The 25,754-nt window shown below is 54.3% G+C and overlaps 1 protein-coding gene across 4 annotated transcripts; it reads left to right on the forward strand.

Moving 5' to 3' along the window:
* Positions 1–25,619, forward strand: ASIC1 (acid sensing ion channel subunit 1). Of its 4 annotated transcripts, none has more exons than XM_027036098.2 (12): positions 1–619; positions 1,463–1,840; positions 2,468–2,663; positions 19,361–19,511; positions 20,127–20,254; positions 20,534–20,687; positions 21,068–21,124; positions 21,595–21,748; positions 22,187–22,278; positions 22,778–22,857; positions 22,946–23,050; positions 23,210–25,383. In XM_027036098.2, the coding sequence occupies exons 2-12, from the start codon at positions 1,479–1,481 to the stop codon at positions 23,312–23,314; spliced, it is 1,584 nt and encodes a 527-aa protein (XP_026891899.1). In that variant the 5' UTR covers positions 1–619; positions 1,463–1,478; the 3' UTR covers positions 23,315–25,383. The 4 variants fall into 4 exon arrangements, with proteins under 4 accessions (XP_026891899.1, XP_026891900.1, XP_026891897.1 ...); XM_027036099.2 differs by having other exon boundaries at positions 7–619; positions 20,537–20,687; positions 23,210–25,375; XM_027036096.2 differs by lacking the exons at positions 1–619; positions 1,463–1,840; positions 2,468–2,663 and adding an exon at positions 15,334–16,675 and having other exon boundaries at positions 23,210–25,619.
* The last annotated feature ends 135 nt before the right edge of the window (positions 25,620–25,754 follow it).

The following is a 25,754-nucleotide window of genomic DNA, read 5'->3' on the forward strand; positions in this document are numbered from 1 at the left end:
GATCCGAAGGAGACAGCGCGGGGAGGGGGACGCTGGGGGCAGACACCCTCCCGCGCGCGCGCGCGCGCGCGCACACACACACACCTCACACATAGTCACACACAAGCCATAGGGCCTCACAGGCAGAGAGACGGCTCCGGGACCGGAGGGAGGCAGAGCCGCCGAGAGCGGCCGGGAGGAGGGGGCGAGGCAGCGGGGGGAGCCCTCGGTCCCGCTCCTGCGTCCGGGGGCCCCGCGCTCACACCGGCCCAGAGACACCCTCGCAGACACCCGTAGGCGCGCACGCGCACCCTCTCCCCTCCCCCTCCGTCTTCCCTCCCGCCGCCTCCCGGCCGGACGATGGATCCCTGCAGATCCCGGGGCTGAGAGCACCGCGCACCGCGCCGAGCCCGGGCGGACCGAGCCGAGGCGAGCGAGCGAGCGCGCGCGGGCGGGCGGACAGAGCCGAGCGGAGCCGGGCTGGGCGGGCCGCTCCCTGCAGGGCTCTGCGCGGCGTGCCGCGGCAGCCGCGGGCTCCGGCTCCGGGCCATGAGCCCCTCCGCTGCTCGGCGCTGAGCCCGAGTCCGGCCCCGCGCCCCAGGACCCGCCGCCGCTTGCCGGGTTCCCGAAGCCCCCTCAGGTGGGTTTCCGATACCCCCGCCTTTGGCTGCGGGACTCCCCTGCGCCCCGAAGCCGAGACTTTCCTCCCCTCTCGCTTTTCCCCAGCTGCTGGGGCGGCTCGGTGGCTGGGGAGGGGGGCGGGGGCCGAGCAGGGGATCTGGCTGCGTCGAGAAGCTGGACTGGTGGGGGGGTTGCGTCCGGGGCGGGGACAGCTAGCTGTCATAGGGAACCGTGCCCCCCCCCCCATGCATCCACCTCCGGCTGCCCTCCACCCCCCACCCCAAATAGACACACACATAGCCTGCGCGGTTAGGAGAACTGGAGACGCCCGCAGGTGAGGACTCGGGCTGGGCCCCTCCCCACCTCGCGGGGCGGGGGGGTGGTTAGCCCAGGTTTAGCTCAGCCAGATGAAAGCTCAGTCCTGGGGACACCCTTGGCCAGGAGCTCCTGACCCTGGGTTCTGTCCATCTGGGGGAGTTTTCGTCTCTAGGATGGGGTGGACATTCCTGTCCCAGAGTGACCCCACATCTGGAGGGAACTCCTGTGCCTGCCTGTGGAAATATTGGGACTTCCCTCTCGCCCTCCAATGACTATATCTGGGGTCTCCCCTGGCCTGGGAAGCTTTCCTGGGAGGGCATTCTCTTGGCCTGAGCTGACCCCTGTGCCCCTGCATTTGGAGGAACCCTCTTCTACGAGTGTGTCCCTTGGCCGGCCACCTCTGGGCTCACACACAGAGGGAAGTCTCCTGCCCCAGGGGCAGTGACCTCTGGTGTCGGGGATTCCAAATGCGCACACGTGCAGGGCCCCCCAGGTGTACTCTCATCTCAGGACAATAACAGCCTCCCCACCCCCCCTTCCCCAGGACCCCCTCGGCCAGGATGGAACTGAAGGCCGAGGAGGAAGAGGTGGGTGGCGTCCAGCCGGTGAGCATCCAGGCCTTCGCCAGCAGCTCCACGCTGCACGGCCTGGCCCACATCTTCTCCTACGAACGGCTGTCTCTGAAGCGGGCGCTCTGGGCCCTGTGCTTCCTGGGCTCGCTGGCTGTGCTGCTGTGTGTGTGCACCGAGCGAGTGCAGTACTACTTCCACTACCACCACGTCACCAAGCTCGATGAGGTGGCTGCCTCCCAGCTCACCTTCCCCGCCGTCACGCTGTGCAATCTCAACGAGTTCCGCTTCAGCCAAGTCTCCAAGAATGACCTGTACCACGCTGGGGAGCTGCTGGCCCTGCTCAACAACAGGTGGGCGGCTCCCACCCATCTGCTAGCCGGGCTCCTTGGAGTTGCATGCATCCCAGCTCCCGGATACCCCTATCAGGGGGCTCGCCTCTCCAAACCTGCTGTAAAGCCCGGACAACCCTGCCCTCTAGGCCCCCCAAGCCTGCCACTCACAGCAAAGGAATTGGGGTGCTGCTGAGCACGCTGTTGAGGGAGCCCAGCCTCTGATCCCAGCATAGTCCCAAACAGCTCTGCCCCTGCCCAGCCTGAGCTATGAGACATTAGCACCTTCTCTGGAATGACCTCTGCCACCCTCCTGCTGCTGCGTCTTGATCTTCTCCTCTATCTTTAAAGGGTAGGGACTGTAGTATAAAGATAGTTCCTGCCTTGATGTCTCTGCCCACCTCTCCCTTACCCACACGGCCACGGCAGATCCTACTGTCTTCTCAGACCCCGGGGTTCAGGTCCTCTGGACACACCCAGCTCTCCTGTGCCTATGCCCAGGCCTGCTTCCCAGGGCTGATTGCTACCCTCCTCCCTCCCTGCCACCCCCCCCCCCCCACCGAGGTTGGGTATGGGACACTGGAGGCCCAGTGGAGGGATGAATGGAAGGTCATGCTGATCCATGCGCTGCTCACCCCTGGGCTCCAGGTATGAGATACCGGACACACAGATGGCAGATGAAAAGCAGCTGGAGATACTGCAGGACAAGGCCAACTTCCGCAGCTTCAAGCCCAAGCCCTTCAACATGCGGGAATTCTATGACCGGGCAGGGCACGACATTCGAGACATGCTGCTCTCCTGTCACTTCCGGGGGGAGGTCTGCAGCGCTGAAGACTTCAAGGTGGTGAGTGAGTCCCCTGGTGTGGGGCATGAGTCAGCCCTGCCCCCAGAGGAGGAGGTTAGGAGCCAAGGGCCTCTCATCAAGCTTGCTACTCTGGGAGAGGAAGCTGTGGGTCCCTGGGGTTTGCTTCTGTCCGGACGGGACTTAGTTCAGCACAGGGGCACGTGTGCTCTGTGTAAGGGCCTGAGCATCAGCCTTGTGTCCACGATGGCAGGAAAGAGGGCCCACAGTGCATAACACACATCAGGCTGACACGCACTCATACACACACACACACACACACACACACACACACACACACGCCCTGGCATGGCTTTGACCTCACAGCTTACTGTGTGGGCTGCAGGTGTCAGAGCTGGACATGGTGGTGGGTAAGCCTTATTATTTGAAATGAAGTCTGAGGACTATCACCTGGGAGCTTGAAAGAACTGCAGGACTTAGCTACTCCACTTCCCCTGACCAACTGAATCAGAATTTGCATTTTAGCAGGTGATTTGGACTTAAGTTTGGGAAGCACTGAAAAAACTGGGAAGGGACGCTTTCTCTTAAATAGCCAGACAGGTAATTCTCTCTGTGCCACCCCTGTCCACATACACACACACACACACACACACACATATGCACACGCACATGCACACACACGCATACACATGCACATACTGTCCGATTGGGTTCCCCCTTTGCCAGCAAGACCCACAGAGCCAGGGTCTGAGGAAGGAGAAATTATTTGGGGTACACAGTCATGGCTGAACTGGAAGTTCCCTTCGCTTTTTTTTTTCATCCCTTTGCTCCTTACAATGGAGATGCCCCCACAGACACACACACACCACTCCCCACAGATGGGGCTGCCTCAAAGCCAGCATCCCAAGGAGGGTTAGGGGAACTGACTTGCATCTCATGTGCCAGGTGATCCTGGGCAAGTCCTATAGATTCCTGAGCGGTTACAACCAGACAGGCTGGAAAGGGCCCAGAGGACCTGGAGCCATGTGTGAAAAATAACACCAGATGAGAGAACGATGCTTATAACCCTTCAGAATGCTTTGTAGGCTGTAGTTCAATCCCCTGGATAAACAGCCACATTATCTCTATTTTACAAATGCACAAACTGAGGCACAGAGAGGTAGAATGAGTTGCCTGAGTTCACATAGTTGGTTAGTGACAGATTCAGGATTAGAACTCATGTCTCATTAAGTTCCAATGAAGTGTGCTCTTTGTTAATATTGTTGGCCCTGTAGTCACTGTATCCATTTCCAATCCTGATCATTGCTCTTTGAAAACCCAGCCTCCCCTAGGACCCCCTTGCCTGCCCCCAATTCTCCACTCTCAGATATTCCCTTTCCTTCCTGCCCGTTTCCCCCCCTCTTTGCCTGCTTCCTCCCAGCATTATGGGAGCATGAACTGCATTTGCTTGTGTAGAAATGTTGGAGCTGTGGCCATGCTTGTTTTCTCCTGCTGAGGTTACACAAGGATTCCCAATTTCCTTATGCCCTGCTCTGCCAACCAGCTTCATGTGCCTTTGTCAATCCTGCCGGACAAAGGTTTCAAGACTACACTCCTTGCCGAGCCAAGCTGATGGGGAGCCTAGAATGGCACGTTAACCACTTCCCTCTTTCCTTCCTCAAAACAGAAAAGTCCTGGATTCTCCAGAGCCTGAGACCAAAGGGTTCCTGGGCTCACCAACTGTATACCCATGAGTGGTAGAAGCAAGCGAAGGTAGAAGTAAGGCAGAGCCTTCCTCTGTAACATACCCAGTGTACAGGCAGAAGGGACCAGCAAGAAAGAGAAAACCCATTAGCTTGAATGGCTTGTAATTCTGGACGGTGGGCAGAATACTTGGCTCAACCCGAGAAGGTGTAAAGTGGGGGTTTAATTAGTCCATAGAAAGTGTTCAGTTGAGGCTCCATTTGTCCCTCATGCCCAGAAAGATTCCAAGTGGTGATGCCGAGACACGTTCGGTTCGTGAAATTGGAGATACTGAATTATGATCGGTCCATGTTATCTGAGGGAACAATTCTAAGTAGACAGATGGACATATGACTGGTTCACAAAGCTCTGGAACAATCTGAGTTCTTCCTCTTGCTTGGGGTTGGGGTAAGGGGAGACACAAGAACTAGTAACCTGCAGACCCAGCACTGGCACCTCTTGGTTCTGGGTCGCCAGGGAAGACTAGGTTTTGGATGTTTCTGAGCTCATGTCAAAGACCTGACCCTGAATCTGGCTGCACCCAAACCTCTCAACCCCTCCTTCCACCCTCTCTCATAGATCTCCCTGCCCGCCTCTTTCCATGTCAGGAACTATACCACTTCCGCCAATAGGGATGTTACTACACACATGGGAGTTTGGTTGTCAATCCATGTCTGACATCTCCCCAGTGGAAAGGAAGGGCTCAGGCCCTCTCCTCCAGCTCCCTGGTACTAAGGGGCACAGACACTCCTTGCCGGATCCTCCACCTTCTCTCTCTTCTTCTTTAGTCTAATAGTTAACATCTGCCTCTCCATCCTTGCCATTCTCTGCTAGGCCAAGAGGTATGTACTTAGTCCCTGGACAGACAGGGCACTGACGGAAAGCATTTGCCTATTGGGTCAGAGCTCCGGAGAGACTGTCCTGGCATCTTCTGCTGCCTTGAAACAGAGGTTCTAACTAGAAATCCAAGCCCTGGCTCACAGTTTTTGCAAAATATAGCGTGCAGAGGTACATGTGAATTCCTCTCCTGGTTTCCAAGGGCAAAGCTTATCCAACAGTGAGAACCTTGCTCACGGGGGACAGTTCAGGGGGCATAGGAAGGGCATATTCTGGTCCCTCAAAGACCCCAGCTTCTCTAGCAGGGGTCTGCAGTGATGTGTTTCCCCCAGACGTGCTTCTGAATCCAGCTCAACCGTAGGGGATGGACTGGTGGTCACAGAGTGTTTGACTGGGTCCATCCCCCAGCCGTAGCTGAGTCGGCTTTGGAGAGTAGGAATACATTTGGGGAACCTGGGCTAAATCTGGGAGAAACTGATTTGGAAACTCTTTGGGACTGAAGAGGCATAGGGCAGAGGGCAGACATTAGCGGCTCTCTCCTGAGCTACCATAAGAGCAACCAGAGACCCACTCTCAAGGACCCTGTCTTCCCTGTCCACTTCTTTTCCTTTGAGGTGGGGTGCTTCGTTGCCAGGGCAACAGGGTCTGGGGCTCCGCTCTCTCCCACCCCAGCTCGAGGCCAGCCAGGCCACGGCAGGGCAGGGGTTCCGTGGAGGGGGACCAGGGGCGCAGCTGTCTGCCAGTGTCTGGGTGGGGGCCGGAGGGAGTGAGCACAGTCGCAGCTGGTGCCAGCCTCCAGCTGCACCTTATCTGTCCCTGGCAGTGGGAGCGCCTGTGTGGCTGGAATGCTGAACAGCACCAGGGGAGGGGGCTGGCAGATGGCTGCCCAGTCAGCCCTATGCCACCCCCCTCCTCCAGCTGAGACCCAGAGCCTTTGCCTTGGGGGAGAGAGAGTGGGGAATTCATTTCTGGACCCTGGAAGAGAAGGAAGGGGAGGGCAGAAAATGGAAATCCTTGGGGTGGGTATGCAGTGGAGATAGTATTCTCTCTCAGGTGGGGGTGGAATTGGGGGATAAGGGATTGAGGTGCCTACAGGAGTCCCCCCCCCGCCAGGACCCAGAGGCACAGAAATCCCCCTAAGATTCTGGAAGGGGACAGGACTCTTCTGGATCACCTAGAGGGGTAAGAAGCAGATATAAGAAGTGGGTGTAGGTGGGTGATCCTGGGACCTGGAGAGGGGAGGGAGCAGCCATCTTATAGCAAGCTGAGCCGGGGTGCAGGTCCCAGAGAGAGCCAGGGCTAGCATGGGAGCATCCTTATCCCCGACTTGGCTCTGCCCCTTCACTGACACCCCTCACACCCACACGCCCTGGCTTGCCTCATCCCCCTCCCACCGCATAGCAGCTCAGACCAGCTCAGACCTCACTGAGTCTGTTCCCTCCAGCTATCAGGGAATGGAGGCTGCTGAGGGGAAAAGCTGCCCAGACTGCTACATAGAGAGCAGGGTCCTGAGCAACCCTGCCCGGGGGCAAACGCCCAGTGGTTTTTGTTGGGGGGGGGCGGTTAACGGGGAGCATGCACAGATTGCAGAGGGACCGGAGAGGCTGGAGCTGGGAAGTTAACTTTGGAGGAGGGCATGCCTTCCAGCCTTATCCTTCTCTCCCTCCCTCCCTCAGAAGTGCCTGAGGTTGGAGGGAGGAGACGGGAGTAGAGCCAGGTGCAAGAATCCCGGGGACCCTGGTTGGGGTTTCTCCCTCTCTTTCCGTCTCTCTCTCACAAACGTCCTTTGGATAACGTAGTTTCCTCTCTCACCTCCTCTCCCGGTCCTTTCTTCCTCCCCTGCCATTCTTGACTCCACCCCTCTCCCAGCTAAGAGGCTACTCCAAGTTAATTGATCTCTCGGCTGTTGGCTAAAGTAATAGGGAATTGATGTAAGTAACTAAGTGCCTCTGGGGGCAGAGTCGGAAGTGCAGGGGTGGAGGGAGCACCTCCAAGCCTTGGGCCTTTCTCCTGCCCCAGCCTGCGGAAAACTCAAAGGTAGGGTCGCTGCTGCACCTGGTATGCATCCATCTGGGAAGCAGAGGGAGGCCTGCAGGGAGGTCCCGTTTCTGCTGCGGGTGGAGGTTGCTTCTGAGCATGCTTCAACTTTGGTTCATTACTGTGACAGAGCCCCTTCTAAGGGCCAGGCCCCATGCTGGGTGCCAGAGACCCAGTCCCTGCCCTCAGGGAGCTTGGAGTTAAGTGTGGTACCCAGAGAGGCTCAGAGCCTAGAGAGTGGTGACAGTGACAAAGGAAGCCTCAGGGAACAGGGAGTAATGTGACTGGTACCAGAAGACCCTCGACATCTGGGTGGAGTCCTTCCAATCTCCCCAGGCCAGCTCAGCTATTCAGAAACTCTAGGGTTTTTTTTTTTTTAATGTTTATTTATTTATTCTTGAGAGAGAGAGACAGAGAGAGACAGAGAGCGAGCAGGGGAGGGGCAGAGACAGAGAGAGGGAGAGAATCCCAAGCAGGCTCCATCTGGTCTGTCAGCACAGAGCCTCGCGTGGGGCTCCAATCCACGAACTGTGAGATCATGACCTGAGCTGAAGTCAGATGCTTAACTGATTGAGCCACTCAGGCACCCGAGAAACTCCACTTTCATAGACTGTGTGGTGACTCTCCACCCCCACCCGCTGCCATCCTCCCCCAGCAGATGCACAGCTCACTGCTCTCCAGCAGGGGTCATTGTCTGCCTCCAGCCAGGCACCCTAGGCACAAGCCTGCCCTCACGGTAGGTCTGAGGTGGCTGCTCCAGGAACTTCTATCCTCTGGCTGAGAACCTCCCAGTCAGGACTCTTGTGTGAGGATTCTGGGAGACCAAACTGGGAAGCAGACAGCAAGAATGAGAAATGATGCCTAGTTCTGGCAGAGGGCGAGGCTGGGCATGGGGACCCCTGGGTTCTATTTTAGGCATAGTTTCATCTGGCTTCACTTCTTAGCTTCTAGGCCCAATTTCCTGTGAGGAAAGGGGGCTCTAAGGAGTTTGCTAAATTCTTCTTTGCCTGGGGGCAGCCCCTCCCTCAGCCTCTGGGACTCTCTAGCTAAGCCCATGCTGGCCCATGTGTGGAATGGATGTATGGTACTGACTTTTCTGGACACATAGATCAGACATCTTGTGGGAAAAAAAAATTGTATATATGTTTTTATTTATTTTTGAGAGAGAGAGTGTGTGTGAGCAGGGGAGGGGCAGGGAGAGGGGGAGACAGAGGATCCAAAGCAGACTCTGTGCTGACAGCAATGAGCCTGATGTGGGGCTCAGACTCACAAACCGTGAGATTATGACCTGAGCTGAAGTCAGACGCTCAACCCCCTGAGCCACCCAGGTGCCCCTTCCTTGTGGAAAATGTTAAAATGAGCACAAAAAAGCTGTGTATTCACCTTGAGGGGAAGTTCCCTTAAGAAACTCTAAGGACAGAGACTCTGGCATCTCAGGTTTTCTAAGGCCACCCCCCAGGGAAAGGGAGGACAAATTGTGATTTTTCTGAGCTACTATGAGTTCTTGGAAAGAAAACCCTTTCTCACCCTTCTCATCTGCACCTCCTTGATGTGACTGCAGTCCCGGGGGCCCTGGGAAGGGGGGCTGTGTAGCTTAGTGCTGTGTGTCTCTAATCAGTATGTCACATCATCGGGCCAGGCTGGGGACATTCCTAGGGGTGAGATGGCTGCAGTGGCCTTGACCGTGAATAGCAGTCAACTCAGCCTTCCTTATGACACATTCGCTGCATGTGGACCCCAAGTGGGCAAGCACACATGTGCACCTCCATGGTGAGGTCTGAGGATGAGAGAATGGAGATGTAGATTAGGTGAGGTGGACGTGTGTGGATGCGCATGGGGGCACACGCCGCTCAGTGTGGTTGTGGGAGGGAGCTTGTGTGCAGGCAAACCTCTGGTTGTATGCAGAGCACATAGCAGCAAAATTAATCATCTCTTCCAGTCGAACTTTGCAATATACAAACTCCCTTTGCTTTAGCTCATGGTCCTCAATTCTGGGAGGCAGGAAGATATTAATATCTTCACTTGAAAGATGAGGAAACTGAGGCTCAGGGATGTTAGGTGACTTGTCTGAGGTCACATAGCCAGTGAATGCCAGAGTGGGACCTTGACTTCAGATCTTCTAGATCCAGGTTCTTTGTGTGTGACTGTAGGAGCAGATGTGTGGAGCAGGGTGGTGGGGGGAGGAGGGTGTCTGGCTTCCCAGCTTGCCGTGTTCTCTAAAGAAGCAGGAGGCAGGAAGGAAAAGGGTACAAAGGAGAAGGAGCCCCAGACTGAGGTTGGCCACACCAAGTCTCTTGATTCCTCTGCCTTTTCATTGCACCACCTGGCCAAATCCCGACCTTAGTAGAGAGACCCACCACTGGCTTTCCTCAGGGTGGCTCTAGGGCAACCAAGCTCTACCGGAGGAAGTCACACAATAGGCCAGCTTGAAATCACCTTGTGCCCATGATCAATATCCTGAAATGGGCCTGCTGTGCCACCTGGCAACCCCATTGTATTTTCCTGGTCACCTCGCTCTTCCCAATGACTACTGCAGACTTCTCCACTCATCTCAAACAGCCGCCCTTCCTAGCCCCCCCACTCACCCTCAGCAGATGACCTTGCCTCCTGCTCCACAGAGAAGATACAAGCCTCAGAAGATAGAAGCCTCAGCCAAGAACTCGCCCTTCCTTTGGGCAGCGATCCCCAGAGGGGAGCATTCCTCTTATCTAGGCTGAAAATCTCAATCTATTCTTTCCATCTGATCTCCTACCTATATAGGAATTTTACCCTAAAGATTTTGCCTCTCCATCTACACTCGGTCTCTGCCTCTCCAGTGGAACCTACCTACTGACACTGAAACATGCTTATGATTCTCCCATCTAGAAATACATAGCTAAAACGACAGCTATCATTTATTGAGCACTTGCTATGTATCAGGGTTGAGGTTAAGATAAAAACCAAAACCAAAGGTCTCTCGACTCCACAGCTCCCTCCAGCTCCAGCTTGCACACTATCTCCCTGCTTCCTTTCACAGAAAAAATTCTGAAAAGTGATGTATATATTCCACTGTCTCCATTTCCTCATCTCAAACTCTCTCTTCAGTCTGCTTCAGGCTGCCATCTGCCTGCCCCCAGCACTCCACCAAAATGGTTCTAGCTGCGGCCACCAGGGACCTCCATGTGGCCAGATCCTGCAAACATTCTTTATCCTCACTCTCTCAATAACATTCAAAAATGGTTGACCACCTCCTCTTTTTAAAACCGTTCTGTCCTGACACCCACACACTCTCGATTTTCCTCCTTTGTCTAGTTCCTCCTTCTCTGTCTCATTGCCAGTTCATTCTCTTTAACTTGGCTGTTCAATGTCAGCACTACTCAAGTCTCAATCCCAAGCTTTTCTCTTTTTATAAATCATGAGGGCACAATTTAATGGTGCAACTTGATGAATTTTTCATTAGTACATTTTTACATTGGTGTATCTTTTTTTTACATATAAGATTTTATTTTTAAGTAATCTCTACACCCAATGTGGGGCCCAAACCCATGACCTTGAGATCAAGAGTCACATAGCCAGGTGCCCCTGCATTGGTGTATCTCACAATGTTATATTTTACGTATTACATCAGTATGTACTTACATCAGTATTACATCAGTATGTACTTACATTGGCATAAAAGTGTAAAACATTTCCAGCACCTTAGAAAGTTCCTTTAGGCCCTTTCCTAGTCAATACTGTCCCATAAAAGTTAACCATTATTCTGACTTCTGTCAGGACAGATAAGTCCCACCTGTTCTTGAAGTTCCTAGAGTATATGTATCCTCCATACACACTTTTGTGTTTGTCTTCTTTTGCTTTCGATTTTGTCTGTGACATTATCTTGTTTGGTGTGGTGGTAGTTAGCTCTTTGTCAATGCTGTGTTGTATCTCATTATATAAATATACCAAGATGTGTTTATCCATTTTACTCTTGCTAGACATTTGGGTTGTTATTAGTTTTTTGGCTATTATAAATAAAGCTACCATGAACATTCTTGTTTATGTTTTCTGCTTGTCATAGGTACTCATTTCTTGGGTATATAACTAGGAGCTGTGGTTAAGTCACAGGTTGGGATTCTGTTTAGCTTCAGTGGATATTGACAAATCAGGCTTGTTTGCTCTTTCTTTCTGTCTTTCTGTCTTTCTTTCTTTCTTTCTTTCTTTCACTTTCTATTCTATTCTTGGGCCATCTCATCTTCACGCATGACTTCAGTCAGCATCTATACACCAGCGAGTGCCAGATGTATGCCTCAGTCTAGCTCTCTCCTCTCAGCCTCAGCACCAGTGACCAATCTCCCACTTCACATCTCTACTTGGATGTCCCCAAGGCTCCAAAAACCCAGCATGTGCAAAGCCAAATTCATCATCTTATCTCCCAAACTAGTCCTTGCCTTGTGTTCTGGCCTAGCGAGCCACCCCACCATACAGCCACTTATGCAGACTAGAAATCATCCCTGACAGTCCCATCTCCCTCACCGCCCTTAACCGGACCTGCCATTGTTGCCTCCCAAATATCCCTACCCTACTACCCTATACCAAGCCAGCCCACTACTCACCGTCTTACCTAGACCCTGCAATCGTTTCCTAACAGGTCTTCCAGCATCCCCTCTGGCCACTCCAGAGTCCTTTCTTCAAAACACTGCTCTGATCACTTGAAATTCTCCCACGGTGTGCCTCCCATTGTCCTTGGGCCAGAATCTTTGCTGTGGTCTTCAAAGCCCTGAGAGGTCTGGGTCCTGCATGTTCCTCCAGCCTGTTCTTACCCTGCCCTGGCTTTCCAACTACATCCTCCTCTGCTCAGCTCTCTCCTTCCGTGGTCTTCAGGGCCTTTGCATGACTCTGCTCTCTAGAATACTCTTTCCCTCTGCCTCACCCCCTACCCCCATGCAGACCTTTACCTAATTATGCCTCCTTATTCTTTAGATTGCAATTAAAACATCACTTCCTCAGAGAAACCTGCTTTGATTCCCAAGGCTGGGTCAGATCTCCCTGTCATTCATTCCCATAGAGCATATTATTTTTTTCATAGCACTTATCGTAGTTTGCGATTAAACATTTAGTTTTGCAATTTTTAGAAAATGGTGTCTGTCTCCCCCATCAGACAGTAAGTTCCACAAGGGCAAGATCCTGGTCCTTTATATATTCTTTTTTTTTTTTTAAGTTTATTTATTTTGAGAGAAAGAGAGGGAATGGGGGGGGGGGCAGAGAGAGAGAGGGAGAGAGAGAATTCCAAGGAGGCTCTGCCCTGTCAGCATGGAGCCTGATGTGGGGCTCAATCTCATGAACTGTGAGCTCATGACCTGAACTGAAACCAAGACTCAGATGCTTAACCGACTGAGCCACCCAGGTGCCCCTATGTATTCTTCACGTGTCCTCAGTATGTAGATACTCAGTAAATATTTGATGAATAAATGAAAGAATGAAGAAGGAGGAAGGGATTTGGAGGGGGATGATCTAATCCTAGTCTCATGCCCATTACTTGCTCTCCATGAAACTTGAACAGATCATTGTGCCTCAGTTTCCTCATTTGTCGGGGGGGGTGTGAAGTTACTCAAACCTGCTTAATTCACTAGGTTGTATAAGGATCCCATGAGATATTAATTGAAGAGCATGAAACATTGTACAGATGTTGAGGGCGAGGGAGTTTAGAAAAACATGTGGAGAAAATCAGAAACCACTGAGTCGCCACACACAGCTTAAGAGCGGTGCTGGGTAGGGAATGACACAGGGAAGGGTTGCATCCTTGGACAGAGGGTTCAGAATCGAGTGCTGCCCTACCTGCGTTCTGCTTGCCCACTTCTCCTGGGGCCTCTGTGTGTGCTTGGGCGGGGGGGGCGGTCTGTGTGTGCTGCTTGATACTTTCCTTACCTCCCATTACTGTGAAAATTTTGGATTTGTCTACTGGAACAAGATGTGGTAGCAGAGAATGTTAGAGGATGGAGGAGGGAAGAAATGTGGTTGGTGTGTGTGTGTGTGTGTGTGTGTGTGTGTGTGTGTCTTTGTTGCCCCACAAGGCAGCTGTGTGTAGTGATGTGTAGGTGTGCAGTGTGGGTCTTTGTGTTGGTGTGGGGGAAGAAGTGTCCTGCCATGCTGGATTTGCCGTCCTCTGAAGCTGCTGTGTGTGCGCGTGCCCTTCTCTCTAGTGAAGCCTCGTGGTGGAAGTGTCTGTCCCCTGTCTTGGTATCTTCCCTCTGGAAGTCTAACCTACCTCTCCGGCCAGAAGTCTGAAGGAGGGGAACAATGCCCTCTAGTGGGTGTGGAACGCACGGGCAGCTGTGGCTTCCCCACCCTCACCCCAGGCCTAGAACTTACCTCTGAAACACACATCCTGAGGACAGGCAAAGCCTTCTAGAAGCTGAGGTCTGGGAGGGGGGTGCCCAGGTGGAGAAAATGCACACGGGACCAGAAACAGAAAAGGAACCCATGAATTCATACAGAAGAAGCCTGAGGACCACAGTCGAAGGGGGTTGGGGGGCGGTAATCTTTCTTCTCATCTCTTGAGTGACCTCTCTAGTTGCCCTGGGTGTTCCTGGTCTTCTTGGTTCTAGTTTCTTAACATGGTCCCTGGGTCTTGCTCTTTCATTTTCACGGTCTCTGTCTTCAAGAAGCTGTTGGTCACTGCTCATGCCTGAAGGGGCTTGAGCAGATTTGGACCCCTCATTCTGTGTCCTGAGTGGGTACTAACTTTGTCCTGTGCAATCAGGAAAGGCTTCTTGGAGGAAGTAACATGTGAGTAAGGTCTTGAAAAATGAGTAGAAATTCTCCAGATGGAGTCCAGGGAAAGCATGGAGCTGTGGATGAGCCTTGTGTGTATGCAGAATGGGAGAAGGGCATGGTGGCTAGGCACTAGACTGCTGTGGAAGGTTGGGGAAGGGAGGCTGGAAGGTAAGTTGCAAAGGCCTCATAGCTCCTCTTGCGATGGAGGTGATTTCACCAAGAGGCACTGGGGCGTGAAGGTCTCTATGCAGGAGAATGGTCAGAATTATATAAGGTGGGGAGAAACTACTGGGAGGCAGGGGATTGGGGAGAGCAGTTGGAAAGCCATTGTTTAGGCAAAAGAGGTGGAGGCCAGTCTGAGGGCAATGGTGAAAGATGGAGATGGGCCAGAGCTCAAACACCGCTCTTCTTCTGGGGCCTCTGTGTCCCTGGCAGCAAAGCTGAGGCCAAAGGTCCTATATTAGTCAGTTCTGCTGGCATCTGGCACCCTGCCTCCAATCCCCAACACACTCCAGGGTCTCTGCATGGAAACAGAGAAGGGAAGAGGTGTGGGAGCAGGGAGGGAGGGGAGAAAAGGAGGGGGAAGGAGGTCTGAGGCTGTGTGATGGTTAAGGAAGGGCAAGGCCCAGTAGACTCATCTGACCTCCACTGCTTACCTCTGGTCCTGCAAAGGAAGGGTTAACAGGCTTCCCCTCTCTCCCTCCCTTCCACTCCTCCCCTCAGGTCACCTTCTAGGCCCTAGAGACTTGGCTTGTGGCTCAAGTTCCTCAATCATTGGCCCTGAGTAATCAGAGCGCACAGAGGGGCCAGGGGCCTGGGGGCAGAGAATGGTAAACTAGGGGCAAGTCTCAGAGACTGAGCAGCCAGGGGTATGTATGAGGCTGAGGGTTTGGGGAATACCCTGAGTTGGTTCCTGACACTCTCCACCTGACCTAGCAGTATTCTCTGATCTCAATTTCTTCCACCTACCAGACAGAATTCCTCGAACTCCTCTCCTGGACATTGAGGGGTGGGCAAGCTGGGAGGGCAGTGGTGGTCTGCCAGGAAGCTTTTCAGCTGCAAGAGACAGGGTCCTCCCCCACACTGGTGCCGGGAACTGGCCATAAATGAGTCTGTGGTCAGTGAGAGACCTCTGCTAATGGAACCTGGGCTGCCCCCCAAGCCACAGAAGGGAAAGGTGGAGGAGGGGAAAGTGACCTAAGTGTTGCTCAGCACAGGGGAGGGTGAGGACTTGAAGCTGAGCCAGAATCAGGGGAGGCAGGGGAGGATAAATGGGGTCAGGGACTGGCGGGAGGGAAATTGGAGGTCAAGGCAATGATTACAGGGGAATTAAGGGTTCAGGAAGTAGCAGGGTAAATTGCGGTCAGGGCAGTGACTGAAAGGGAACTGGGGTCTTATGTGTGTATTGGGAGATGATGGGGGTATATGGTCAGTGAAATAATTGGGGGGATTATGGATCAGGGGGAGTCATGGAGGAATTAGAGGTCTGAGAGAGCCGAGAGTGCAGAGGCTCTGATATCTCAGGGAAATGGCTGCACCAGGTGAGAATGGGGGCAAGGACCCAGAATTGGGACAGGAAGACCAAGGGAGATGCTGAGGAACCGATGGGATGGTGATAGGGAGCTTGAATGTCATGGGGGAGGGGCAGGGACTGTGGCTCTGGGCTGTGGAAGCAAAGGAATCTGCTAGGTCCCATCTCACCTGGAGCCCCTAGGCTTGTCTAGGGTTTCCACTGTCTTCAACCCCCTCTGTCCTGCTGGAGCTGGTGACGGGAAAGGGGCTCCCTCCCGTCCATCAGCCTCCCTTTCCCACCGCCATCCATTATTCATCAGCCCAGAGGCCCGCCCTGTGGCAGAGCAGGCAGGTCCTCCTCCCCACGCCCCGCCCAGTCTCAGCCCCATCTCAGCCACACTGCCACGAAGGCCCTGGCAGAGAAGGACAGCTGGCTGGCGAGGCGGAGGAGACCTGGCAGAAGGTCTGGGTGGCTGGCTCTGCCGGACCCTGCCTGAGATCACATCTGTCTCTCCCTTCACCTGCCAATCCCCAGTGCCAGGAAGCCCCTGGAGAAGATGCCCATCCAGATCTTCTGCTCTGTGTCATTCTCCTCTGGAGAGGAAGCCCCAGGGCCCTTGGGAGATGTTTGGGGTCCGCACCAGCGGCGGCAGCGGGACAAGTCAGAATCAGAAGAGGAGGAAGAGAAGGAAAAGGAGGCAGTGAGGAAGAAGGCTAGAGAGGGGGATTCGCCCATGGATTTGGTGGCCTTTGCCAACAGCTGCACCCTGCATGGCACCAGCCACATCTTCGTGGAGGGGGGTCCAGGGCCGAGGCAGGCCCTGTGGGCAGTGGCCTTTGTTCTGGCACTGGGTGCCTTCTTGTGCCAGGTAGGGGACCGCATTGCCTATTACCTCAGCTACCCGCACGTGACTCTGCTAGACGAGGTGGCCACCACAGAGCTGGCCTTCCCGGCGGTCACCCTCTGCAACACTAATGCTGTGCGGCTGTCCCAGCTCAGCTACCCCGACTTGCTCTACCTGGCCCCCATGCTGGGGCTGGATGAAAGTGATGACCCTGGGGTGCCTCTGGCCCCACCGGGGCCTGAGGCCTTCTCTGGGGAGCCCTTTAACCTGCACCGCTTCTACAATCGCTCTTGCCACCGGCTGGAGGACATGCTGCTCTATTGTTCCTACTGCGGGGGGCCCTGTGGCCCTCACAACTTCTCGGTGGTGAGTGGGGGCCCGGGCCGGGCGTAGCACCCTAAGCGTGTCTGACATGGCACACCCTGACTGTCGCCTCCTGGGGCTGGGGCTGGTGACCACCTCCCCTGCCTCACCTGGGCCACCCACACTTTATGACCTGTCTCAGAGAGACCTGGCCAGAGCTTGCCCCGGGAGCCCCAGGGTCTGGAACCGGGCTGCTATTTTCGGGTCTGTGCCGTCCTGCTCTTCTTGTTAGAATCTTGAAATTCATCTGTGCTAGATGGTAATTAGCTGCTGCCCTGAGGCCCCTGGTGTCTCCCTGAATATTCTCCAGCATCTCCAGCCCTTTCCCAGACCTCCCTGCGATCAAGCAGGGCCTAGGACCTTAGTCTGTCTTTGGGGTCAACCTTTGGTCTGATGGTGGGTACCTATTCCTGGCCTTAACAATTTTGACTGTCACCCCTGGACTGGAGCTGGGGCAGGTATAACCTGGTCTCTGGAGGCACAGAAGAAGAGTGTGGAAGGGAGGTGGAGGGGTGGGGACAGCCCCCAACTCCACCCCACCACACCCCTTCTCAGTAATGACCACAGCAGGGATGTCAGTGCATCCTCATGTGGTCTTTCAGTGTTCCTCCTACCGAGTGTGTATGTGTGTGTGTGTGTGTGTGTGTGTCTGTCTGTCTGTCTGTGTATCTGAGGGAGAACAACAGACCTCCTCTAAATCCTCCCCTTCCCCTCCAGCTCTGAGTGACTAGGGATCCTCTTGCCCAGGGAAGCCTTCAGTGGGAGTCAGCCTCCTGCTTGCCCTCCCACTCTGGAGTTTAGGGTCCTTGCTGAGGCACCAAGTGGCACCCCCTCCCCTCCCCACTTCAGCTTCCAGTTCTGTCTGGCCTGACTCCTCTCCTGCCCCCTCCAGGTGCCAAATGCCTGGCCTTCCCTTCCCCCACATCTGTCCCTCCATCCCCCACCTCGTCCATAGCGCAGGAGCAGGTGGCTGTCATCAGTGTGTTGTGGACCAACCGCAGACAGGGACCTCGAGGTTTTGGCCACTGGATCTCAGGCGGGCCGGGAAATACAGGAACGTGGGATAACAAAGGGGTCAACTTAGCTGCCTCTGGACCTGAGGGTAGAACACTTCTCACATAGAACCACCAGGTGGCAGCAGCAGTCCACTGGTCAACCTCACAGCCCTCAGCCCAGGCAGGGCTGGTGCTCTGGGCCACCTGGGGTCCCTCACCTTCCAGATGGAGGGTAGGCGTGGGTGTGCGTCTGGAGCCTGTGACTGAGTGCCACAAAACTTCCTTGTGGGGCTGGGGGATTGGGAGTTGTTGGAGTTCTGTCTCTACTTCATCTCTGGGCCTTACCCACAGAATAGAGGAGAGCACATGTTTTCTTTTCTGAATGGGGGAGGAGGCTGTTTCAGGAAGGGGGAAGGGGACAGGGATTCTATTTCTTAGGAACCTCCACATACCCCCACTGCTCTGGTCTGGCCTAACACCGTCTTTCTCTTTCCCTGGGCTGTGTCTGTAGACCTTCTGACTTGCTTTGTGGACTCTGTCACCATCAAGCAGTAGTCAAAGCATACTCACCCCATTTGTGGGAACCTGGAAACATTCAGGCAAGCAGCAGGGAGAGGGCCATAAGGAATTGGTTCACTCTTCTCTCCGTGGCTGTGTGGTCAGAGCTGTGATAAGGGCTGCTCTGAGGGATGGGCTGGAGAGACTGCCCCCAGGGCTCAGATCTCCTCTGAGGCCCTCATAGTTCTGCACAAACATTTCCAAGCATACCATGCCCTGAATGCTCGGTACCAAATCCTGGAAGAGGAGATGCTGGTGGTTGGGTGAGCATGGTCCTTGGGATGGCAACTAGGTCCGCTTTCAGGTTCTGGTGATGATGGGACAACGATGGACATAAGGGGCTCCTTGCTAGAGAAAACTAAAAAGCTTCGCTTGGTTTGGGGGAAGGATCTCGGGGAGAGCAAGATTTCAGATGCCTGGGGCAAAATCCAGGAAAAGAGAAATCATATCTCAGAAGGCCCCAGGATCTTGGGCCTGAGGAGGGGGCCTCAAGGAGGGAGTCTCAAGGAGGGACCAGGAGTATGGCAGTGACGGGATCCTGGTGATGGAGGTGTATATATGTCAGGGTCCCAGCAGGAAAAAGACTGCCACTCGGATAGTCTAATTGAAAAGACTTGAACAAAGGGTCTATTTACAGAGCTGTGGGCAGAGTTAAGGAAACTCTGCCTGAAGGGGCCTGAGGCACCTAGTGATAGTGGGAAGTTGTCACATACAAGCTAAAGGGGTACAGGGAGGCAGCGGGGCTATGCGGGGAGCCCTCCTGGCAGGGTCTATAGTTACAGGGTCTAAACCACTGCCAGAACATTTTCAGAGGGGAGAAGGGTGGGGAAGGATGAACACCCGGATCTCTGTCTCCTTCTGCCCTCTGATCCCTTAGTGATAGCTCCCAGTGGCCATCCCGAACCCAGAGCCTGTCCAAGTGACAAAGGGGCACGGACAGCACACTCCATCAGGATCAGCTTTCCAGGGCACAGAGCAGGGCAAAGAAGGGCAGCGAATGAGTGAGAAGGAGGACAAATGGAGAATGGGCTACATAGAAGGAATCATTGCTGAGCAGCCGAGGGGTCTGGGGACAGCCCTTGGTAGGTAGGGGGCGCTGCCAGGACTCTCAGGTTCTTCACTCTGCCTTCACCAGGTCTTCACACGGTATGGAAAGTGCTACACATTCAACTCGGGCCGAGATGGGCGTCCACGGCTGAAGACCATGAAGGGTGGGACTGGCAATGGGCTGGAGATCATGCTGGACATCCAGCAGGACGAGTACCTGCCCGTATGGGGAGAGACTGGTATGTCACTTCTCTCTGAGACCCCTTCCCATGGCCCTAGTCATCAGCCTCCACCAGGGGACTCCTGAGCTCCACTGTGGGACCCGAGGCAGGACTTGGGCTCTCCTCCCTTCTTCCTAGCATCTTGCCATCTCCATCTCCGACTCTACCTGAATGCCACCCTCACAGTTCTCTGGCTCCCCCTTCCTGGCTCAGTTACTCTCCAAGGTAACCAGCCATCCCTTTCCATCAGTGGCCGCCACTCGCTCTATAAATAACTCCCTCTCTTCTTGGGCCGTCTGCCGTTAGTCTGGTCCCAGGGGGCCTTGGGACTGAGAGACATGAGGAGAAGAGAGAAAAGGAGAGGGAGAAATAGATAGTGTCTGGGAAAGAATATGAAACGCCGAGATGCATAGCTGAAGTCAGATAAGAAAAGTCTGTAGGTTGCAGGGTTCATCAGGGCAGCATGCAGTTAGCAAACCCAAAAGGATCCTGGGGATGGGCCCCATAGACTAACCCCTCTCCCCGTCCCAGTGTGCACTGTGCTTATTCCTAGGAGAGGTGGCATGACCCCAGCTCTGAAGGAGGTTAGGGAGTCAGAAGCCTTCCCGATACATACCCCCCTCATTCCCATAGATGAGACGTCCTTCGAAGCGGGCATCAAAGTGCAGATCCACAGTCAGGATGAACCTCCCTTCATCGACCAGCTGGGCTTTGGTGTGGCCCCAGGGTTCCAGACCTTTGTGTCCTGCCAGGAGCAGCGGGTGAGAGGACCACGGGAGGCTGGTCCCAGGGTGGGGTGTTGAGGGGTCAAGATGGAGTGGTGGGCAATCAATACAGGAGGGACGGGTGAGCTAGGGTCTGGGTTTCAGTCTGACCAGTGAGAAGCATGAATGAACAGGAATGCTCTGTAAACTCTGAGACCCTCAGAGTCTGCAGAGCGAGAGGGGGCAGGACTCCTGAGTTCTGCATCTTGTCAGACAAGTCCATCAAGGTGACTCGGGGGGAAGTCCCCACACCCCCCAGCTCCCCGGCTCTCCCAGCAGCTCATCTACCTGCCCCCGCCCTGGGGCACCTGCAAAGCTGTTACCATGGACTCGGATTTCTTCGACTCCTACAGCATAACTGCCTGCCGCATCGACTGTGAGACACGCTACCTGGTGGAGAACTGTAACTGTCGCATGGTGCACATGCCAGGTCAGGCCCCAAAGCTCCAGCCACAGTCTTGGGGCCCCTCAGCCTGCATTGCCTCTCACCAGCTCCCCATGCATATCAACCACCTGCCAACACGGAAGCAAGATTAACTGGCTTCTCCCCACCACAGTTCTAGCCCCGTCCATATTCCTATGGCTCTTGTCCCTCTGACCTCAATTCCTGACTGTACCCGTCAGAAAGTGTGGAAAGCATCCAAGAGGGGTGTGGACTGTGGGGTGGGTCACCTTCAGGACAGACTGGGGGCTGGCTAGTCCTGCCCTCCCACCCTCTCCTAGTTTCCAGTTTCTAGGCCCTTAATACCACCATCGTCAGAAGACCCCTTTAATCTCCATCCTGCACCACTGTCTTTTCTCCTCTGTTAGGGGATGCCCCATACTGCACTCCAGAACAGTACAAGGAGTGTGCGGATCCTGCTCTGGGTGAGCACCCCTGTCCTGGGGTAGTCTGGGGGAAGGAAGGAGCCACATGCATGGGGGTTTCAGACCAAGTTCCCAGAAGCTTCAGATAACTCCTGGATCAGGCTTCACTTGAACTCTCTCTCCTGTGTCTGACCTCAGCAAGGCTGGGAATGGCATCTCTAGAGGCCCCTGTGAAAAATGAACCGGGCTCACCCGGGAGGGGCCCTCACCTTCTCTCGTCAACACCTCAGCTGGTTGACCCCCAAGGGCCCTGAAGCAATGAGATACAGGATTATGAAATATCCATGGGGAGGCTGGGTGAGGATCGGCACAGGGTGGGCACAGGGCAGGCACAGGGCTGAGGCAAAGGACAGGTCAGGTAAAGAGAAGGGGATCCAGGCTTCCTTTGGACAGGGCCAGGATGTTCATGTTGGGAAGGTGCTGGCCGAAGAGCCCCACTCAACTGGTGCCTCTCAACTGGTCGGGCACAGACTTCCTGGTGGAGAAGGACCAGGAATACTGTGTGTGTGAAATGCCCTGCAACCTAACCCGCTATGGCAAGGAGCTGTCCATGGTCAAGATCCCCAGCAAAGCGTCAGCCAAGTACCTGGCCAAGAAGTTCAACAAGTCTGAGCAGTACATAGGGTAAGGGCTCTAACTGTGCAGGGCAGGGCCCTTGGGCTGGGACTGTAAAGGGTATAACGGGGCTTTGAGGGGCCAGCAGACAGGAGGAGGTTGAGATAACAAGGAGAAGGCAACCAAGGAGTCTGGGTGGGCATGGAGGGCAGATCTAGCTGGAGCAAGCAAAGGAAGCACCTCTCTTTCCTCCTTGCTTCATTCTCTATCTTCATCCGCACTGCTACAGCTGGGGTCACTCCACATTTGCCAGTGTGCGGAGTGTCTTTTCATAGGTGCCATCACACTTAATCCTTACAACAATCCTAAAAGGCAGGTACCCCCATCGACATCTCATTTTATGGACATGGAGACAGATTCAAAGAGGATAACTTGCTAAGGTCACCTAGCTAGTAAGGGACAGAGATGTGACTTGAACCTAGGTCTCCTCCCCCAACCCCTTTGCAGGGAGAACATCCTGGTGCTGGACATTTTCTTTGAAGTCCTCAACTATGAGACTATTGAGCAGAAGAAGGCCTATGAAATTGCAGGGCTCCTGGGTGAGCTGCTCATGGCACTGTCCCCTTCCCATGCCATGGGCATGGCGTGACACCCTACTACCCAAAGCAGGCTGCCTACCTCTGTCCCGCAAGTTCCTTCCTCGCCTGCCATCCCCCCGGGTCCTTTCCCCAAACTCTGTTGTCTTGGTATATAGTGGGAGGAGGGGGCTGAACTTTCTCTTAGGGCAAAGTGGTAGAGACAGGCCTGTGGGCATGAAGGTGGGACTCTTTCATAAGCCTTTGAAAATTTACCCGGAAAATGAATGTTGGGGTATTTTGTATTTTCTGAATAACACCTGTTCACTTTAGAAAAGTTTTTTAAAAAATGCAGAAAAGCACGGAGAAGAAAATAAACCCCACCAGAATCGCTTTGTGCTCCTTCTGTGCAAAGGCTGTGGATCTTTTTGCAAATACAACTTAACTGTCCCTGTCCCAGTAAGCTCTGCTGCTTCCAAGGTGTCCTGACACCACTAACCTCCCTGTGCCCCCTCCCCTGCAGGTGACATTGGAGGCCAGATGGGCCTGTTCATTGGGGCCAGCATCCTCACAGTACTGGAGCTCTTTGACTACGCCTATGAGGTAATTGTGGGTGGGCCGTCGGGGTGGGGCCACAGGCGCTGCAGGGTTCCGGCCTGCCAAACCACTCACCACCCCACCTCTGTCTCAGGTCATTAAGCACAAGCTGTGCAGAAGAGGAAAGTGCCAGAAGGAGGCCAAAAGGAGCAGCGCGGACAAGGGTGTGGCCCTTAGCCTGGATGACGTCAAAAGACATGTGAGGGAGCAAGAGAGGGGTGCCCTCCGGCCCCGCCCCTTCCCCCCCCCAACCCCAGGACCACCCCCCTCGCCACCTCTTCTCCTTTGCCTCCCCCAAGCCCCAGCACCACCTGTCGCCCTTTTGATAACCAGTCCCTGTCCTGTGCCGTTCCCCTAGAACCCGTGTGAGAGCCTCCGGGGCCATCCTGCCGGGATGACGTATGCTGCCAACATCCTACCTCACCATCCGGCCCGAGGCACTTTTGAGGACTTTACCTGCTGAGCCCCGCAGGCCACCGTACCAAAGGCCTAGGTGGGGAGGGCTAGGAGAATAAGGGGGCCCTCAGTTGCGCCCCTCCGCATCTGCCCTGGGGACTCACTCCCCCCTCCCAAGGTAGTCCCCCACTCCTGGGCAGTCCTTTCCTCTTGTCTGTGGTGAGGGAGGAGTCTTGACCATAGAGCCCTCTCCCTGCCTCTATCCCGTTCTTTTTATTTTTACTGAAACTAATCTAAAAAAAAAAAAAAAAAAAAAAAAAAAACTTTAAAAAAACTAAAAAACTAAAAACTAAAAAGAGAGAATGGGGCAGGTGACCTCAGGCTGCCCCTTTCTGCTCCATGCTGCGTCCCCCAGCTCCCAGCCTGAATTATGTCTGTCTGGCTGTCTGTCATCTGACTGTCCACCTACATTCTGCTGCCACCAGTCACCAAAGCCCCTCCCAGTGGGGGGTGGAGGGGATCCTTGGGGTCTGGAATTTGGCCCCGAATCAGAGAATGTACCTTGAAGGGGAGGGCTAGTTGCGGGGGGGGGGGGAGGCTTCCCCAGCCTTAAGAGACCCTCTCAGCCCAGTGTCCCCCCAACCGCAAATTTCCAGGCAAGAACTAAGACCCTAGTCCCCATTCCCACCCCCTTACATGTGAAGTCTCTATCTAGGGAGTTGGGGATGGGAATACCCCGAAGAAGTGGATGATGGGGAGAAGATGTGGCCCTGGTGCTGTAGGCCACATCCTGATACCTACAAGTTCACCCCCACCCCAGAACTGCTGGAGAGAAATCCCAAGAGGTAGCACTCCTCTACTGTCCCATGAAAGATCCAGCTGGTTGGCTTCCAGCTCAGGGAGAGGGACACTGGTGCCTAACCTCACTGGTCCCTCTCCCAGGGGCCCCTGCGGAGGGCCGCATCCATAAATTTTCTTATGGAACTCTCCCAAGTCCTCTCCCCCAACTTCATTTGCTTCTCTCAACAACCTCATCTGCATTTTCTATTTCTATATGATACAGACTCTATATTGCTATATCTCTGTATATACTTTCCCCTAACTCTGTCTGTCTCTACCCCATCCCCTCTTGTCTCTAAGAACCATCCTCCCGCTCCAAGTCCCCCTTTCTGTGTTTCTACTCCCTCCTGGTCTCTGAATGCCTTCGCCTGTATAAAGAGTTGGACTCTCTCCCCTGGTGTCTGTACTGTGTACACATATCCCTCTGAGAAGCACAAGGAGACGACACGCGCATTGTAACCTTCGCACTGTCTCGGTGGCGACATAAAGGAAGCTGTGAATCACAAGCTCTGCCTCTTTCTGGCCTCACCCTCTGCCCCCAACCCGGGCACCCTATGCCCTTCCCGTAGCCTTAACATTCCCTCCCCTGTTTCACAATCACAAAGCCCTTTGCCTGGCTGACTGTGGCCTCCCCAGGGAAGGGATAGCTGCGGAAAGAGACCCTGCCCAGGGAGTGGAGATCTGCTCTGTACACCAAGCCAAGGGTGTCAGAGACAAGGGGAACTATGGTCTTGTAGCTGGAGAGACAGAAGTTCAGGTCCTCAGCCAGTGACCTTTCCTTCCTTCTGGGTGCCCAGCCTCCTTTCCTCACTTGATACCTAAGCCCACCACTTCTATTTTCTGGTGAGGTATGGTTTGGTAATGGTGGGGGAAAATACAGGTTTAGAGGGGAAGTTGAAAGCTCTGCTCTTCTGTCTCTCCCTTCCTATCTTAATGAGAAATGAGTGAAGTAGAGGGCCTGCCATGCCCCCTCCCCCAGGCACTCCTCCTAGGCCAGAGCCCTACCCCTTCCCAGGCCTTCTCCGCCCAACTGTCTCTTGGTCTCCAACCCCAGAACAGGACCTGTGGCAGGTCACCTGTGCACTGCCTGGAGCTAGAGAGTGAGGCTATGGGATGTTGGGGGAGCTCTTGGTTCTTAGAAGTTCCTTGGAGATCAGACCTCTCCAGAGGGAAGCAGGAACAAGGCCAAGGGGTGTGCACCGGATGGAGAACAGCAGGCAGGGCTACGGGTGACGCATGCCTCTGGTCTAATAAACTGGGTTTCAACCATCTCTTCAGTTGTCGTTCTTCTCTTATTTGAAGAGCATTTGGGCCTTTCCACGAAGTGCCTAAAACTGAGCTTAGCTTAGGGCCAAACAACTGGGGAGGAGTAAGGAGGCTTGAGCAAGGAGACTCTGGTTCTCCTGGGATGGGACAGACTGACCATCACACCAGGTATGGTTTGAACCACTGGGCAGGGAAAGAGGGAGAGGTCAAAGGTCCCAAAGAGAAGTCCTAGCACAAAGGATTCTTTGGAGAGCGGGCAGGGTCAAAATCCAAAATAAAATCTGGAAGCAGCTTAGGTTTTAAAGGTCAGGGACAAAGTTGGGTCCAAGTTCTGGCGTGAGGTAGTTATTGCACTGAATCTGTGGAATGACCTCTGGGCTATTAGCCAGAAGATCTGGATT

The sequence above is a fragment of the Acinonyx jubatus genome, chromosome B4 (assembly GCF_027475565.1).
Source record: "Acinonyx jubatus isolate Ajub_Pintada_27869175 chromosome B4, VMU_Ajub_asm_v1.0, whole genome shotgun sequence".
In the NCBI taxonomy this organism is placed as follows: domain Eukaryota; kingdom Metazoa; phylum Chordata; class Mammalia; order Carnivora; family Felidae; genus Acinonyx; species Acinonyx jubatus.